Below are 16,686 nucleotides of genomic sequence, written 5' to 3' on the forward strand. Positions count from 1 at the left end.
TCCTCATTCAAAGAACACAGAGCTCCCTGGACACTCTGCTATCCCAGCAAAATCCATCCCTTGCCAAGGACCAAGCAATGACCAGTGTTGGCAAAAGGTTGAATACAAGAAATAAAAGAAGAGAAGGAGTCAAAGATAATTCAGCATTTCTACCTTGGGCAACTAAAAAAGAAGTGTTGGTTTTAATGAGGATAAAAAAGGTAAAAAAGGAATTGCGGTACAACAAAGGATTAGGGGTACAACAAATTTGGTTCTATGACCACTGACTTTGACGGGCCTGCTTCCAGCTCAGCAGTACTTCAATAGCTCCCCTGTTCACCTCACCATGAGGCATCAATAAAAGGCCCCCTTGCACTGACTCCATTGCTTCATAGAGTTTCCCCAGGCTCTGCTTCCTTGTCTTGCCCACTTACCATTTCCAGCTCTTGCCTTGGTTCTGATATTTCTTTTCCACTTGTCCCAGTGGTCTTAACATCTTGAACTCAACCTTACTTCCTGTGATTCTCACCAGGAAGTGGACTCCAGGTCTCCTTTGCTCCATGCCTACAACAAGGGCAATCCCAAACCAGTCCCATCCCATGTCTGGCTCCTAAGGCAGACACATCAAATACACATCTGTGGTCAAGTGAGGGAAAGTCAAGGTTTGGGAAAATCAGCAGATGGTTGTTAAAGCCATGGATCCTAATGAGCTTTCCAGAAAAGATTTATAGTGACAAAAGAGAAAGGTAAGACTGGAACCAAGGAAATACTGTAAGAAAGCAGTATGTAAAAGAAGGGGGATTAGGAAAAGAGATTTTTAGTAAGAGAGGTAGGACAGAGGATTATCAAAAACCGGAGGGAAAAGAGATTAGGAAAGGGAGGTGGATGAGCAACAGAGTCAAAAGCTTTGGAGAAGTGAAGTGGAATGAGAAGAGAGGAGTTGCTACTGGATTTGGCAATTAAGTCACTTGAACCCCTGCAAGAACAACTTCACTACAGTTCATGGAGATGGAAGGTAATCATCAAGTAAATTGTTCTTTTATTTTCTGTATGTTAACGAAGGAAACAGACATTGGTCATTCACTCTTCTGCCTTCAAGCAGACTTATACACAAACCAATTTAGAGAAATACGAACCAATGTTATTTCCTGATTTCAGAGTAATCTACTTAGTAAACCAGCTTTGACATTTTTTATTCCACATAACATTAAGCCTGTGAGACACTACATAAAGGGTAATGAGAAGGCCACGCACCACAATGAAGAGTAGCCCCCGCTCACCGCAACTAGCGAAAGCCTGCACACAGCAACAAAGACCCAACGCAGCCAAAAAGAGTAAATGAATAAATAATAAAAATAAATTAATTATTAAAAAAAGACAGAGTATCACAGTCAAAGTCTGGGAAGTGTGGTGAGATATAGCTTCCTCCTAAAGTATCATACTATAACCTCTGAGAAGTTCTGCAATACTTGGAAAACCCAGCTTTCCTCAATGTGTCTCGAGATTCATAAGACTGAATAACTTTTTCACATAACACTTAACCTGTTGAGAATAATGTTCCCAAGAATAATAATGATCCATAGAGCATAATTATGAAAATGCTTATTTAAATAGTTGCAGGGTTTGACAGCTCTTGCTGTCATGTGTAAGGCAAGATATTTCCCTTTTATATCCTGAGGGGAAATGCAGAACACATGGCCTACTATCTTTTCCATGAGGACCCTTAATACACTTCAAGTTCAGGATTTAATCACCTTCTGCCTTCTCTGGACTGAAAAATTCCAGCTTTGAAATGATCAGGTATTTCCAATTTTGGAATCTTTAACCATCAATGTAACTTTCTTTTGTATCAAAGTCCTCCACATGCGTTTTCACTTGAGTATCCCGGAACAGGGTGCTTTGGAAGGGTGGAAGTGAGCTTACCAGCCAGCCAGAAGGACACGAGCATTCTCCAGTGACGTGATGACATACACCTCCATTTTGGCAGGGGCATCTCTGCTCACACTGTGGCCCGTGCTTGCCAGGGGGACAAAGATCCTCACAGCTGAGGGATTAACATGTGACAAAGGACACCATGATTTACCCAACCACACAACCCTTAGGTTCACAGACACAGCAGCACCCACAGCCCTAAAATAGACCAGATTTCTCTGTCCAGTATTGTTCGTTTCATTAACATCAAGGGCATCAATCATATTGGCTGGAAGGGTCTTTGAGGGGTCACCTAGTCCTTCCCTTTGTTTGGGGATATCTTCTGAGTGATTAGCTTTTTTGATTGGGGGGGTGGGGGATGATGCTAGGCTTGTGGGATCTTAGTTCCCTGACCAGGGATTGAACACGGGCCCTCGGCAGTAAGAGCATGGAGTCCTAACCACTGGACCACCAAGGAATTCCCATGTTTTGGGATATTTTCTAATGAAACCATTTCAATTTGAGGAGAATCTGTCCTATCAGAGAGCACCAAGGATGACTCTCGTGGGCCACACGCTCCCTGGTGACAGGTACTTTCCATGTAACTTTTATAAAGCTAATGGGTTACACTGGAAGTTTATTTGGTGTGTTTGTGCTAACCTCAAAGGAGACTGAAACGTCTACACATCACCCCATTAGTGTACAAAATCTTCATAACCAATTTTCAGCGTTCTCTTCTTCAGAATGACAAGCCCCCATCTCATATTGTATGAATACACCTTCTTCCCTAAGGCTTTAATTGTCTTTTTTACTCTCCTGTAAAATTGCTGCAAGTTTCCCAAAGCCCTATGCAACTGTGGCCTTGATAAAAACCCATAAAAGCAATATTAACAATTAAATAGTCTGAGATGATCATCCATGCTTCTGAAAATCAGGGCTTTCTTGGCTAATGCAATTCTTTCCTTAGCCCTACTTGTATAGCCCTAACACTGTCAGCAGGAAGTATTTACCGAGTCAGCCACATTTTTTTCAAGTTCTAATTCTGTGACTTACAAGTGTAATTTTCTCATTAAGGGAAGAAAATTGTTTTATCTCCTACTTTTTTTCTGGCAAATTCTGCCTCTTAGTCTGTTTGCTAATACAAGCAAACCGTAGAATGCCTTTCCCACAAAATAAAGCAGTAGAGATTAAGTAACTGCTTTAGTGTTCCCCAGAAAGAATTAAACTATCTGTGTGCACATATCCTGCACAGAGGTGATATATGTACTTTCGAATTCACAAAGCAACATACATATCTATGGGCATTAAATAACCCAGCTAACCTTTCATCATGGACTATTTCTGACATCTTTCACCTTCCTTCTTCTCTAAGGCACTGAACCCACCCCGCTTTATCCAGCTAATTAACAGAGCAGAACAACGTGGATCATTAACAGCCGGCCGTGTAATGAATGCAATTGAGGGAGTATCAAAGTGGAACCCAAATCTGCCCCAACAACCCCCAATACTGCCATTCAGCACAGCATCCTGGCCCTCTCTGCCTCTGCTCTGCCAAAAGAAGGCATGGAAGCTGGCTCTGAGGCTCTGGCTGGGCTCTGATGCTCTACAGCAAACAGCATCTGGGCCTGGGGTCCTATTCCCTCAGTAACTCTTCAGGCAGCAATAGAAACAGAAGCGCAGGAATATACCAGCAGCATGAACAGAGAGGGTGGGTGGGCTCTGCTATGCTGCTCAGCAGCAAGTCACTTACAAGGCTCCAGTGTAGCCGGGTGGGCAGCGGCACTCCCCCGTGACGTGATCGCAGGTAGCTCCGTTCTGGCACTGGCATCTCTGGTGACAGTCGTTACCATATGTGCCCTGCTCACAGCGCTCCTCGCAGCGCCAGCCCCGGAAGCCCGCAGCGCAGTGGCAAGCCCCCGTGATGGGGTTGCACAGAGCCCCGTTTTTGCACTGGCACCGGCTGCTGCAGTGAGGCCCCCAGTGATCACCATCGCAGGCTGAGGTTGGGGAAAGAAACAGTGGAGGGCATCAGAGTACAGGTGTGGGTAATGGCAAGCCCTTTAGAAGCAGCTTTCCTCTCCCTTTGGAGAGAGTGGATTGATGATCCCTTCATCACCATTCCTCAACAGAGCAGCAGGGCTCGGGCACACATCCATGGCAATATTTCACTGGTGCTCCGCAGTGGACCACTTCCTATCACTCCGCTGCTAAAGCATTGCTATACTGTTCAACTCCATGCCTGTGCTCAGCCTATTCCCTGCACCTGGAATGTTGCGTTTGATGTGGCCAGAGTCGTTGGCTAGGGGAGGGTGTGAGCAGTTGTAGGGAGAGAGGAGGCTGGCTAGGCAGATGGGAATGGTCAGCTTATGCAGGGGTTTTTATGCACACCAAGAAGTTTGGATTGCATCTGGTGGACAAGGGATTGGTAGTAAAGGATTTTAAGCGCTGAGGGACAATGGAGATTTGCCTTCTAGTAAGATCAGCTGGCTACAGCATGAGGAGGGCAGGAAGCAGCTGACAAGGAGAGGTGGGAGTTGGAGCAAGAAGCATAGTACTCAGGGGATCAGTGAGGGGGCCTTGCCTCAGGCAATGATGAGAGGGACAAAGAGGCGACCCACAGGCAGTCCACTGAGGAGTGGGCTGGCCTTGCTACAGGTACGCGCCGAGCTCTCGAAAAGGAAACTGCTGCTGTGCTTTCAAAGTAATCAATCAAAATACATGTGATTGGGAGGTAACCAGAAAAGGTAGGGAAAAAATTGACTAAATGTTTAACGTCACTGACTTTAAAATACAACAAACCTGAAACTGATATGGACAGCAAATAAAAAGATAAGAGGTACATGAAACCAGGTAATACAAAGGCAGAAAAAAGCCTTTAAAAGACATATTTTGTTTTTAACAGCTTTATTGGAGTATAATTGCTTTACAATGGTGTGTTAGTTTCTGCTTTATAACAAAGTGAATCAGCTATGCATATACATATATCCCCACATCTCCTCCCTCTTGCATCTCCCTCCCACCCTCCCTATCCCACCCCTCTAGGTGGTCACAAAGCACAGAGCTGATCTCCCTGTGTTATGCAGCTGCTTCCCACTAGCTATCTATTTTACATTTGGTAGTGTATATATGTCCATGCCACTCTCTGACTTCGTCCCAGCTTACCCTTCCCCCTCCCCGTGTCCTCAAGTCCATTCTCTATGTCTGTGTCTTTATTCCTGTCCTGCCCCAGGTTCTTCAGAACCATATTTTTTTTTAGATTCCATATATATGTGTTAGCATATGGTATTTGTTTTTCACTTTCTGACTTACTTCACTCTGTATGACGGACTCTAGGTCCATCCACCTCACTACAAATAACTCAATTTTGTTTCTTTTATGGCTGAGTAATATTCCATTGTATATATGTGCCACATCTTCTTTATCCATTCATCTGTTGATGGACACTTAGGTTGCTTCCATGCCCTGGCTATTGTAAATAGAGCTGCAATGAACATTGTGGTACATGACTCTGAATTATGGTTTCCCGAGGGTATATGCCCAGTAGTGGGATTGCTGGGTCATATGGTAGTTCTTTTTTTAGTTATTTAAGGAACCTCCATACTGTTCTCCATAGTGGCTGTATCAATTTACATTCCCACCAACAGTGCAAGAGGGTTCCCTTTTCTCCACACCCTCTCCAGCATTTAATGTTTGTAGAGTTTTTTGATGATGGCCATTCTGACTGGTGAGAGGTGATATCTCATTGTAGTTTTGATCTGCGCTTCTCTAATAATTAGTGATGTTGAGCATCCTTTCATGTGTTTGTTGGCAGTCTGTATATCTTCTTTGGAGAAATGTGTATTTAGGTCTTCTGCCCGTGTTTGGATTGGGTTGTTTGTTTTTTTGTTATTGAGCTGCATGAGCTGCTTGTAAATTTTGGAGATTAATCCTTTGTCAGCTGCTTCATTTGCAAATATTTTCTCCCATTCTGAGGTTTGTCTTTTTGTCTTGTTTATGGTTTCCTTTGCTGTGCAAAGCTTTTAAGTTTCATTAGGCCCCATTTGTTTGTTTTTATTTCCATTTCTCTAGGAGGTGGGTCTAAAAGGATCTTGCTGTGATTTATGTCATAGAATGTTCTGCCTATGTCTCCCTCTCAGAGTTTTAGAGTGTCTGGCCTTACATTTAGGTCTTTAATCCATTTTGAGTTTATTTTTGTGTATGGTGTTAGGGAGTGTTCTAATTTCATCCTTTTACATGTGGCCACCCAGTTTTCCCAACACCACTTATTGAAGAGGCTGTCTTTTCTCCATTGTATATTCTTGCCTCCTTTATCAAAAATAAGGTGTCCATAGGTGCATTGGTTTATCTCTGGGCTTTCAATCCTATTCCATTGATCTATATTTCTGTTTTTGTGCCAGTACCATACTGTTTTGATAGTTTTGTAGTATAGTGTGAAGTCCAGGAGCCTGATTCCTCCGGCTCCATTTTTCTTTCTCAAGATTGCTTTGGTTATTCAGGATCTTTTGTGTTTCCATACAAATTGTGAAATTTTTTGTTCTAGTTCTATGAAAAATGCCAGTGGTAGTTTCATAGGGATTGCATTGACTTTGTAGATTGCTTTGGGTAGTATAGTCATTTTCACAATGTTGATTCTTCCAATCCAAGAACATGGTATATCTCTCCACCTGTTTGTATCGTCTTTAATTTCTTACATCAGTGTCTTATAGTTTTCTGCATTCAGGTATTTTGTCTCCTTAGGTAGGTTTATTCCTTGGTATTTTATTCTTTTTGTTGCAATGGTAAATGGGAGTGTTCCCTTAATTTCTCTTTCACATTTTTCATCATTAGTGTATAGGAATGCAGGAGATTTCTGTGCATTAATTTTGTATCCTGCTACTTTACCAGATTCATTGATTAGCTCTAGTAGTTTTCTGGTAGCATCTTTAGGATTCTGTATGTATAGTATCATATCATCTGCAAAGAGTGACAACTTTACTTCTTCTTTTCCGATTTGGATTCCTTTTATTTCTTCTTCTTCTCTAATTGCTGTGGCTAAAACTTCCAAAACTATGTTGAATAATAGTGGTGAGAGTGGACAACCTTGTCTTGCTCCTGATCTTAGAGGAAATGGTTTCAGTTTTTCACCATTGAGAACGATGTTGGCTGTGGGTTTGTCATATATGGCCTTTATTATGTTGAGGTAAGTTCCCTCTATGCCTACTTTTGGGAGGGTTTTTATCATAAATTGGTGTTGAATTTTGTCTAAAGCTTTTTCTGCATCTATTGAGATGACCATATGGTTTTTGTTCTTCGATTTGTTAATATGGTGTGTCACATTGATTGATTTGCATATATTGAAGAATCCTTGCGTTCCTGGGATAAACCCCACTTGATCATGGTGTATGATCCTTTTAATGTGTTGTTGGATTCTGTTTGCTACTGTTTTGTTGAGGATTTTTGCATCTATGTTCATCAGTGATATTGGACTGTAGTTTTCTTTCTTTTTGACATCTTTGTCTGGTTTTGGTATCAGGGTGATGGTGGCCTCGTAGAATGAGTTTGGGAGTGTTCCTCCCTCTGTTATATTTTGGAAGAATTTGAGAAGGATAGGTATTAGCTCTTCTCTAAATGTTTGATAGAATTCACCTGTGAAGCCATCTGGTCCTGGGCTAAAAGTCAGATTTTAAAATGCAGTTCCAAAGGAAAGGAAGAATGGCCATGATTCAAGTCAATGAGCAGGAAAAAGAGAGCAGAGAAGGAAAAAACCTCAATTGCAAACATTCTAAAATTTATGAAGGGTGACAATAAGCACAGCCTACTCTCAATATGCATTTCCTAGGCAGCGGTGCATTTATTAATTAGACGCTATAAAAGTCACTAGGGAGGAAGCACCCTGCCTAGAGCTCCTAGGATAAATTGCTTTTATGATAAAAAGAAAGTTTCATTTCATAAAACTTTTGTAACGTCAACAGATCTGGAATAAACTATTGAAAAAAACAAAACTAGGCACATAGCAAACAACTTATTAGACTATTAGACATGCAGGATTTATCTTACATTATTAGAACCTACCTTTCATTTCATAATTTCAAAAGGTTTAAATGAATAATTCTGTTTTTAATCAGTATGGCTTTGGTCTCATTAGTACTTTAATAAACATACTTTCACACAATTAAAAGCAGTGGAAGAGAATTATCGAACCTAAAGCAGATCAAGAAAGCAATTACTGAAGAACTCACAATATTCTTTCACAAAATAAGATTAAGTGGTAGTTCCAAGATGATATTTCAGCCTAATTGTTATTCATATGAGTAGCATCTTTTATTGCCTATGGATATGGCCAAAGTTGTGGGTTTTTTTCAATTTTAATTCTTTCAATCTAAGATTTATTCTTAAAAAAAAAAAAGTTACATGGTATGTTCCTTTAAGACCTCTCAGCTATCCCAGTTGGAGAAGAATCTGTCCTGTTTTGAAGGTCCCCCAAGGTAAATTACATAGTCCTTTGTAACTTGTTCCCTGGTTCATCAATCCTAAGAGTACGGAAAATCTTCATTCCATGTAATCCAAATCCATTATCCTATAACTTGATCCCCCCCTCCTCTTAACAGCATAGTCAATCCTGTACATCACTGTTCCCTATATTGTAAATGATTTTATTCCTTAAACATGAATACATCCTTGACACTGCTCTTTGTTATACTAAATACTACAACCTCAATACTTTTATGTAGTTTTTAAAAGTTTACTCAATTTCACTCATTTTCTTTGCTGAATCCTCTCCAGAATGTCCACATCCCTCTCAACTTCCGGGAGCCTCAGGTGCTAAATTAAAGATCCATTATTCCTTATGTATAATGGGGGATTAATTGATTGACGCAGAACAACAATGTAGGTAATAAAATTACCTTGATAAGGATATCAAGATCATGTCAAAAGCATTAAAAAAAAACATCACGATGACTTAGAGTTCTTTTCCCTCACTGTGATATTGGGGTAAGAGGGGGCTGGAGCACATATGTTTTATAGAATATATTTTACAACAAGAGGAGAGTGGTAGGAAGAATTTAAGCATTGAGGGGATAGAACTGGTCTTTCCTCTCCTTCATAACCCATTTATTTGTACATCCCATTCAACAGCTTCTCTCCCAGCAGAGCAGTCAGGCACAGACCAGTTCTATTTTCTCGGGATTAGATAAAAACAAAACCAAAAAAAACCCTTAAGATATTTCCTCATGGTAGAAACAAGTTTATAGCAGACACTGATAACTATCAGCATTAAAGAAAGGGTTTCAGGCTTTTAAAGAAATATTATCGTGCCGACATGGTTAATTTCCTGCCTATGTCTAAGCACTGTGGCATGCTTTGAAGTGACAGCTTCTCCCCTTGGGGTTTTATTTCTCTAAAAAGCCACTGATACATGGGCCTCACAATGTGAATACTAAGCACCAACATGAACTCTACTGGGAAGAAAATCCACATACAGAAGTCTACAGACAAATAGACAGGAAGTAGGACAAGTAAGATACAGAAGCCTGGCTTGAATGTAGCCATCAATGTGACTTCCTTTCCTTTCTTCATTTGTCATATTTAACTGCTTCAACATACCCACTTTTAAATGTATACTAGTGAGTTACACAGTTTATCGCACAAAAGCCAGCTTTCTTCCCTGATTACTACAAATACAAGAGTATGTTGACTGTCTAGTACAAGAGGGAGAATTTGTTCCTTATGTTTAGTGCCAAGCTTGGCCAATTATCCTGAATTCAAGTACTGTATTTAGAAAGACAGTTTGGAGAGAGTCCGAACTCAAATCATCTGACATCTTTTAGTTAACACCTCACTCAAATTTCAAGGGGCAAGTATTTCACTCCTCAAGAAAAGGGGACTGGGTTGTCTCCCACAGACAACTTTTTTAAAAAATGTAATATGTATAACTGAATCACTGTGCTGTACAGCAGAAATTAACACAACATTGTAAATCAACTATACTTCAATAAAATAAAATTTTTTTAATGTAGTTAACATGGAAACAACTTGAATAACCTAATAGGAAAAGGTAAATGAACAAAATTTTGTTTCAGATTAAATTGAAAAGAACCCAGATGCTAATAAGGAAGCGATGCCTCCTTTTCAGCTTCTGGTTTCAGTTCTTATTGTGCGAACAGCTAGAAATGGGCTATCAGATGCCATGTGCCCAGAATCATGCAGATGTTTCAGGAGACAGCTTAACGAGGGTCTCAGCACAGACAGGTTGCTCTAAGAAGCTCTCATAATAAGTTGGAAATAAAAGGGATTTTAAACTACTGTGTAATGTCAGGAGTATACAGACCATGCTACAGCTCTTCGGGACAGCTTAGCAGAGCACTGGCTCCTCTCAAGACAATGGACTCCCTGAAGCTCTAATGGCTGTAACTTCCGATGACATCTGTAACCACAGGTTATGTTCAGGGGCTGGGAGCTGAAATTCACTCAAGTGATATCTCTTAAGTACCTGCCTTATGCCAGCCATGGTACCAGGCCTTGACTTCAAACAAGAACAGTAAAGCTCATGCTTCTACAAGCTTATAGTTTAATGGCAAGGTGTCAAGTTACTAGGCAAGAGAATAACCTGTGACAGGTAGTGAGGTAAGGATATGGACTGGGTACAACGGGAAGCACAGGGATGACACTTAACCAATGTTGGTGAGTCGGGAAAGCCTTCCCTGGTAAAATGATGTCTAAGCGAAGACCTAAAGGCAGAGGGTGCCATATTTAAGTAAAGGGCAGAGGATTTGTACATGGGAAAAAGGGGCCACTGCAAGGAGAGGGAGGTTGCAGGGGGTGTTACATTCAGAAAAATGATACATGCAGTGGCCAAAAGCCTTTTACATGACAAACATCCATGAATGCCCTCTTGGGCTTCTACCCTATTGTATCATGGCCACTGTCATCTTTCTTAGCTGTGTGCACAACAAAAAGAAGTATAGAAATAAGCAGAGAAGAAGAGATATTAGACATGTCCTCTCCCTCCATCCGTCCTCCCCAGCCTGCCAAGCTCAGCTCAAAAACCTCTGTGCTTCAGGCACATTTTACAACCCAATCTGAGATGCTCTCTGAAAAAGGCAATATATATTTTCCATGACACTCACTTTGCACTTAGATCACAGTTTTTATATATGTTTGCCTTGTCTCATATCTCTCAAATAAAATTGAATTTCATAGGTGTTAAGACACACGGACACCCTTCTAGATCTTAGCAGTTATCAACAGAAGGTTTCATACAGTCATGTCCTGGCAGTCACCTGGCTGACAATGATGGTGAGAGGCATTCTTATTCAGAGATATTAAGCTGTGAAAAACTGTGCAACTGAGTCATGAAGTAGTGTAATAATAATGAGGAGACTGATACTTACAGTGAGGATGATTATCTCTCCCTTTTTTGGGAAAATCAGCATGCTTATGCACTATTATGGGATAGCAGATACCACATCTAGTTTAGAGATTAGTCTGGGAAAGTGTATCAAAAGCCCTTTACTCATAAATTCATCTTTGGGGATTTTTCTAAGAGAAACAAACATAAGTGTGTAAAGACAATTAGTAATACTTACATTGTGCCCACAGACGTTGTTCTAAGCACCTGAAATAGATGAATGACCACAGTGTCCCTATGAAGCAGGGACTACAGTTACCCCTATTTTATAGAAGAAGAAACTGAGATCCAGGTGACGTGCTTAAAGTTACACAGGCAAAGAGGGGTGAAGAACAGACCTCCTATCTTCAGTTTGGATTCTAAACCACTCTATTCTACCCCCGCCCAAGCTTTAAGGATGCTTATAACAGCACTGTTTATAAAAACAAAAAAATTAGAAACAACCTAATTTTCTAGCACTGGTGAAAGGACTGGTGAAAAAAATTTTGGTATAATCATACACTGGAATACCATGCATCAATTAAAAGTGATATTATAGAAGAATATTTAATGAACTTGAAAGATGTTTACAATATTGTAACTGTAAAAAGTAGATTAAAAATATGTAGCACATGATCCAATTTTAGCAACGGATTAGAATAAACTAGATGAAATTGTCATTAACTTAGGTCAAAAATGGCCTAATATCAGCAACTGTATATGGTTGAACCTAATATGTGGGGAAGGGAGGAGAAGAGGGAGAATGAGAAAGACACAGAGACAGAGAGACAGATATTGAAACACTCTGTTGTGGGCCAATGGGACCACTGGGTAACTCTGGGTCTTAAGACTGTGCGTGATTTTTTTTTAATTCATTTAGATTAACTAGATTTTCTAAATTTTCTGCAATTGAATGTATCCTTTTGGCAGGAGGAGAAAAGCAAGCAAAAATTTACATTTTTAAATAGTTCAATCTGCTGAGCATTTATACTGTGCTATGTTCCGTGCTCCACGCTTTACACACCTCTCTCCAGTCCTCACAGCACTGACAAGGTGGGTGTCATTATCACCTTCAGCACATGGAGGATATTTAGGATGAAAACATGTAGGTAAAATGTCCAAAAACACCAGACTGTGGTGTCAGTACTTAAACCCAAGGTTGTCTGCAAACAAAAGTCCAAGCACTTTTCACAAGTCCATTCTGCTCCTGAAGTAGTGAAATCACGTATTTGGTTAAACATAATATCCCACAATTATGTTTTTCATCTAATATGATCCATTAAGGCGGAGCAGCCAACGATAAGACCTTTCACTGCGCGAACCTATGGGGTCAGCCAGTGACTCAATATTCAGGGGCACTGAAAATAGGAAATTATCTCAGTAGTGAGAACATAGGGCGTTTCTCAAAGAGAAAATAAAATTAAGGAGATGGTTAAGATCTCAAGAGCTTCTGTAAGTTGAAAATGATTCTATGCAAACAGAAAGGGCAGTGAACTCACTATGAAAACAGTACTGATGCTATTAGCTGGCCTGCTAAGGAGTACTCTAACCTGAAAACTAGGCCTGTATAGTACCTGACACATGGCTGGCTCTCAAGATATATTTGGTGAGTGAATGAAAGTGATTGTGCATGCAGAGCAGGATAACTAACTTGGACAAGCAGAGAAACCTCAAAACCATCATCACAATGCTAGGTACATCCTCCTCTCCTAATTCACTTCAAGCAGTCCAGTTTTCCACGCAAAGGACAGGGAGAGAGAGAATAGGTTCCAAGATACACTGAGTTTTGAACCTGTGTCAGCATTATGCAGCTACTTTATTTTAACCTCACAATAACTCGATAAGATGGGTATAATTACTCCAACATTTCATGTGAAAAATGGACTCAGATGATAATTTGCTCAGTCACTTAGCATTCAGGTGGCAAAAGCAAGGGTTCAACCCAAACCCATCAATGCTTCCATATCTGTGCTCTTCCACACACCCTGTGGACCATCCCAAGTGAGCAATGCTCATCAATTACTGGATCTGATATCAGTGCTCATTACTGGCCTGTTTTTCAAAGGGGAACCTTCTAGGACAAAAGTGTCACAGATATTTGAGAAGTAATACTTGTTCGCCTAAAATGAGAGTTCCCAGGCTTCAAAGAGTTAGTAGCAGGTTCATCAGAATGGTTTGATAAGAAATGTTCCAACATGTCCATAGCCATGCATGTATTGACAAAAACAAGGCATTAGGAAAAATCTTTGAACAAATGAGAGATGGTTTAGTAAATCTCTTGTTTTTGTGTAGACCAAGAATAAAGAAAGGAGAACAATTAGAGATACAGAGAAATGCCAAATGGACAGATACTCCAGAGGAAAGAACAAGGGCACATGAATACACTGTCTCATCCAAAGGACTCCCCCAGCAGAAAAAAAAAAAAAAAGGATGAAATCATTTTTCCCTTAGAGAAAGAAGTGATGGTTACCATCAAATTCACCTTGTTAGAAAATTCATCAATCACTAGCTGGCTCAAGAAATGGGTACAATCACTTAGCATTAGACAGGCCTGGACCTTAGCAGGAACACTGCAACTTCATAGGAATGGAAACTTGAGCAAGTCCCTGACCTTTATTATACTTAATTTTCTTTTGGTAAAATGGGGATGGTGAAATGTACTAATTACATCAAAAGTACTTGTTGCTATGTGTGACACAGCACAGATCTGGTAGCAGCAGAAATTTTATTCCAGTGGTTGGCACAGTGGAGCGTCCCACCCCTAGAAAAACATCCTCCAGCTGTATATGAGGCTGGAATAACAGGCCTGTCGGTGGTTTTCATTATTTGTTTGTCTTGCATGAATCATTCATGCCAAAAAGGACAACTTGGTTCTCACAATGTGAATTCCAAAAACAAATTGCCCAGTAACTCCATAAAGTAAAAACAAGCCCTGGAGTATCACCCTTTTCATCCATTTTTATAAAGCCAATTGGAAAAAGCTCAGACCTGGGATGAAAACCAGCGTTAATTTACATCCTATTCTTAATTGTCAATTAAAAACTGGATTTAGAAATTGCTCACTTGCTGACAATTAACGTGTTCAGAGGTGTAGGCTCATACATGGAGCCCAGAAATATAAAAGGAGAAACTTAGAAACAAACATGTGAACTTCTTCATAATCCTCCCCTTAGCATAAAGAAGTAGATGGTCATAAATAAAATCTAAAGAATCCTGCCATATTAGAAGGCATCAATTCCAGGACTTGATTTTTCCCCAGCTTATCTACACCCACCAAGACCACAGAAACAGCCTTGAAACACAGTTTGAAGTATAAGATGCTTTTTTTAAAGCAACTGGTTCTGAATTATAGCGAAAAACAAAAGGGCCCAATTCTGTGTGCTTGTGTTTGGTATAAAGAAACCTTTAGATGAACTGAATAGTCCGTTTTTTTGTTTTTGTTTTACCTTGGTTTAACACCTCTGGGATCGAAGAGGTAAAACTGTAGAACTATATGGGTTTCAAGAACTTTGTGGATACATCTCTAACAGATACTTACAACGGGATAGTGTGTTGAATCTTGGAACTTATGTTTATTATAGGGAAAGTGCCATCAGTTTATAATACATAACTACCCTCACCAGGGTTGCTGTTTAAAGTAACTAAGACTGTAAGTGCCCTTAACATCTAAATGTCAAGCATCTATTAGGTTACATCAGTCAGCTATACGGACTTAAAAATATATTTTTACATGGAGTTTCACCGTGATGTTCTCCATTGACTTTAAATATAGGAAAATCTGTGATTATGAGAGAATTTAATAGGAAAGAAAATTCAGCCCTTCATATTCTCATATATAGACAAAGCACAAATAAGTCACTTTCAAGAAAATATCTCTACAGAGTGCTGTGGGTTTCAAAAGAGACCAAAATAATTTTCTGCTGTCTCAAAGGATAGAAAAACATGATTCTTCCTGAAATATACACACTTTCTTCCCAAGCCTTGGTTCCCTCAGGGTCTTTTATCTCCCTGTGATTTCATTCCTTGTGCCTCAGGCTAACAAGGCTATGGTGTGTCATTCCCTTTGTTAATGTAGAAGAAAAGATCCTCATTCAAAACATCAAGTGCTTTAAAAATAAAACAAGTTTGTAAAGCTTCTCCATCCATGAAGAAGAACAATAAAAATGTATTTTCCAGATCCTCTGAAAGCACTAAAACCTCATGTCCTTCACATGTCAAAAAGCCGGCTGGAGAGCTGACAGAGTGCCAGCAATCACTATGGACAACCACCCAGTGCCGTTTATATTAATATTATTCAGTGGCCGAGAGAGAGAACCTTTATTCTTCTTCTTTAAAAAATGTTTATTAAATGAATTTTCGAAGCATGACTGTCATTTTATAACATCAGTGCATGCTTATCCCAAATTATGAACCAGAAAAAAGAGTGTGAAATGTTTATTCTTTAATGTTTCTAAATCTGAATGTTGATGTCTCTCAACGAGAGCATATTGATGACTCTATTCACAGTGGAGGGAAATCTCAAGGATATAAATTGTAGGCTGGGATTAAGTAAGGGATTTGGGGGGATTACATTTATTCACTGAAGTCAAAAGAAAAACAACGACCTTGGGAGCCATTATGGGATATCCTGCTTTATAAAGTCTTGCCATATTTTTGCTCTTTTGCCCATTTATTCTTCCATTAAAAATGTACAAAGCAGCTTCTATGGTTACTAAGTTCTGTTTGTTGAGTACTTACTATTGCTCCTCCCTAAGACCTGTCCTATAGCTAAGATTTCTTTGTCTACTGGAAGAGACTGGCCAACAGTGAGACTCATCAGAAAAGAATGTGCTAAGTCTTGCAGTGCACAGAACACTCAAACACAGAGGACTTACACCCACTGCGCCTCTGGGCAGAGGAGAGCAGGGAGGGGAGAAGGCTTCCAGAAGAGGTGGGCTGGAGGTGAGTACTGAAGGATACATACTCAGGACCACCACTGTGCAAGTACTTATTATCTTCATCCTGGATGTGAGAGGCCAAAAGGCAGAAGCCTTAAATGATTTGCTTAAAACCCAACAGTAAGGAAAATCAGGTCTCAAACCCTCAGTGCTAACAGGATGGTCTGAAAAATTTAAGTTTTCTTGAGTAAAAAAAAAAAAATTTAACCACAGAAGACAAGTACTACTATAGCAAAGCCCCACGTTCTCACAACCTAGAATTAACTGTTGTGACCATTACATCACATTTGCTTCATCATTTAATGCAAGAAATAACACATTACAGTTAAATTCCCTTTTATCTCCTTTGTACCTTGTTTTCAGTTCTTTCCCTACTCCTTCCTCAATGGGAACCACTGTCATGATTTAAAAAAAAAAAAAAAATTTTATTTATTTATTTTGGGCTGTGCTGGGTCTTTGTTGCTGTGCGTGGGCTTTCTGTAGTTGCGGTGA

General features: G+C 39.9%; 1 protein-coding gene across 1 annotated transcript in view; it reads right to left on the bottom strand.

Moving 5' to 3' along the window:
* The window catches only part of MEGF10 (multiple EGF like domains 10), a 161,389-nt gene that overhangs the window by 56,788 nt on the left and 87,915 nt on the right, over positions 1-16,686 (bottom strand). The window contains exons 6-7 of the mRNA XM_060006961.1: positions 3,641-3,887; positions 1,903-2,023 (exon numbers count right to left, since the gene is read on the bottom strand). Coding sequence (XP_059862944.1) covers positions 1,903-2,023; positions 3,641-3,887 — 368 coding nt within the window. The remainder of the gene's footprint in view (positions 1-1,902; positions 2,024-3,640; positions 3,888-16,686) is intronic.

This window comes from Delphinus delphis, chromosome 3, assembly GCF_949987515.2.
Source record: "Delphinus delphis chromosome 3, mDelDel1.2, whole genome shotgun sequence".
NCBI lineage: Eukaryota > Metazoa > Chordata > Mammalia > Artiodactyla > Delphinidae > Delphinus > Delphinus delphis.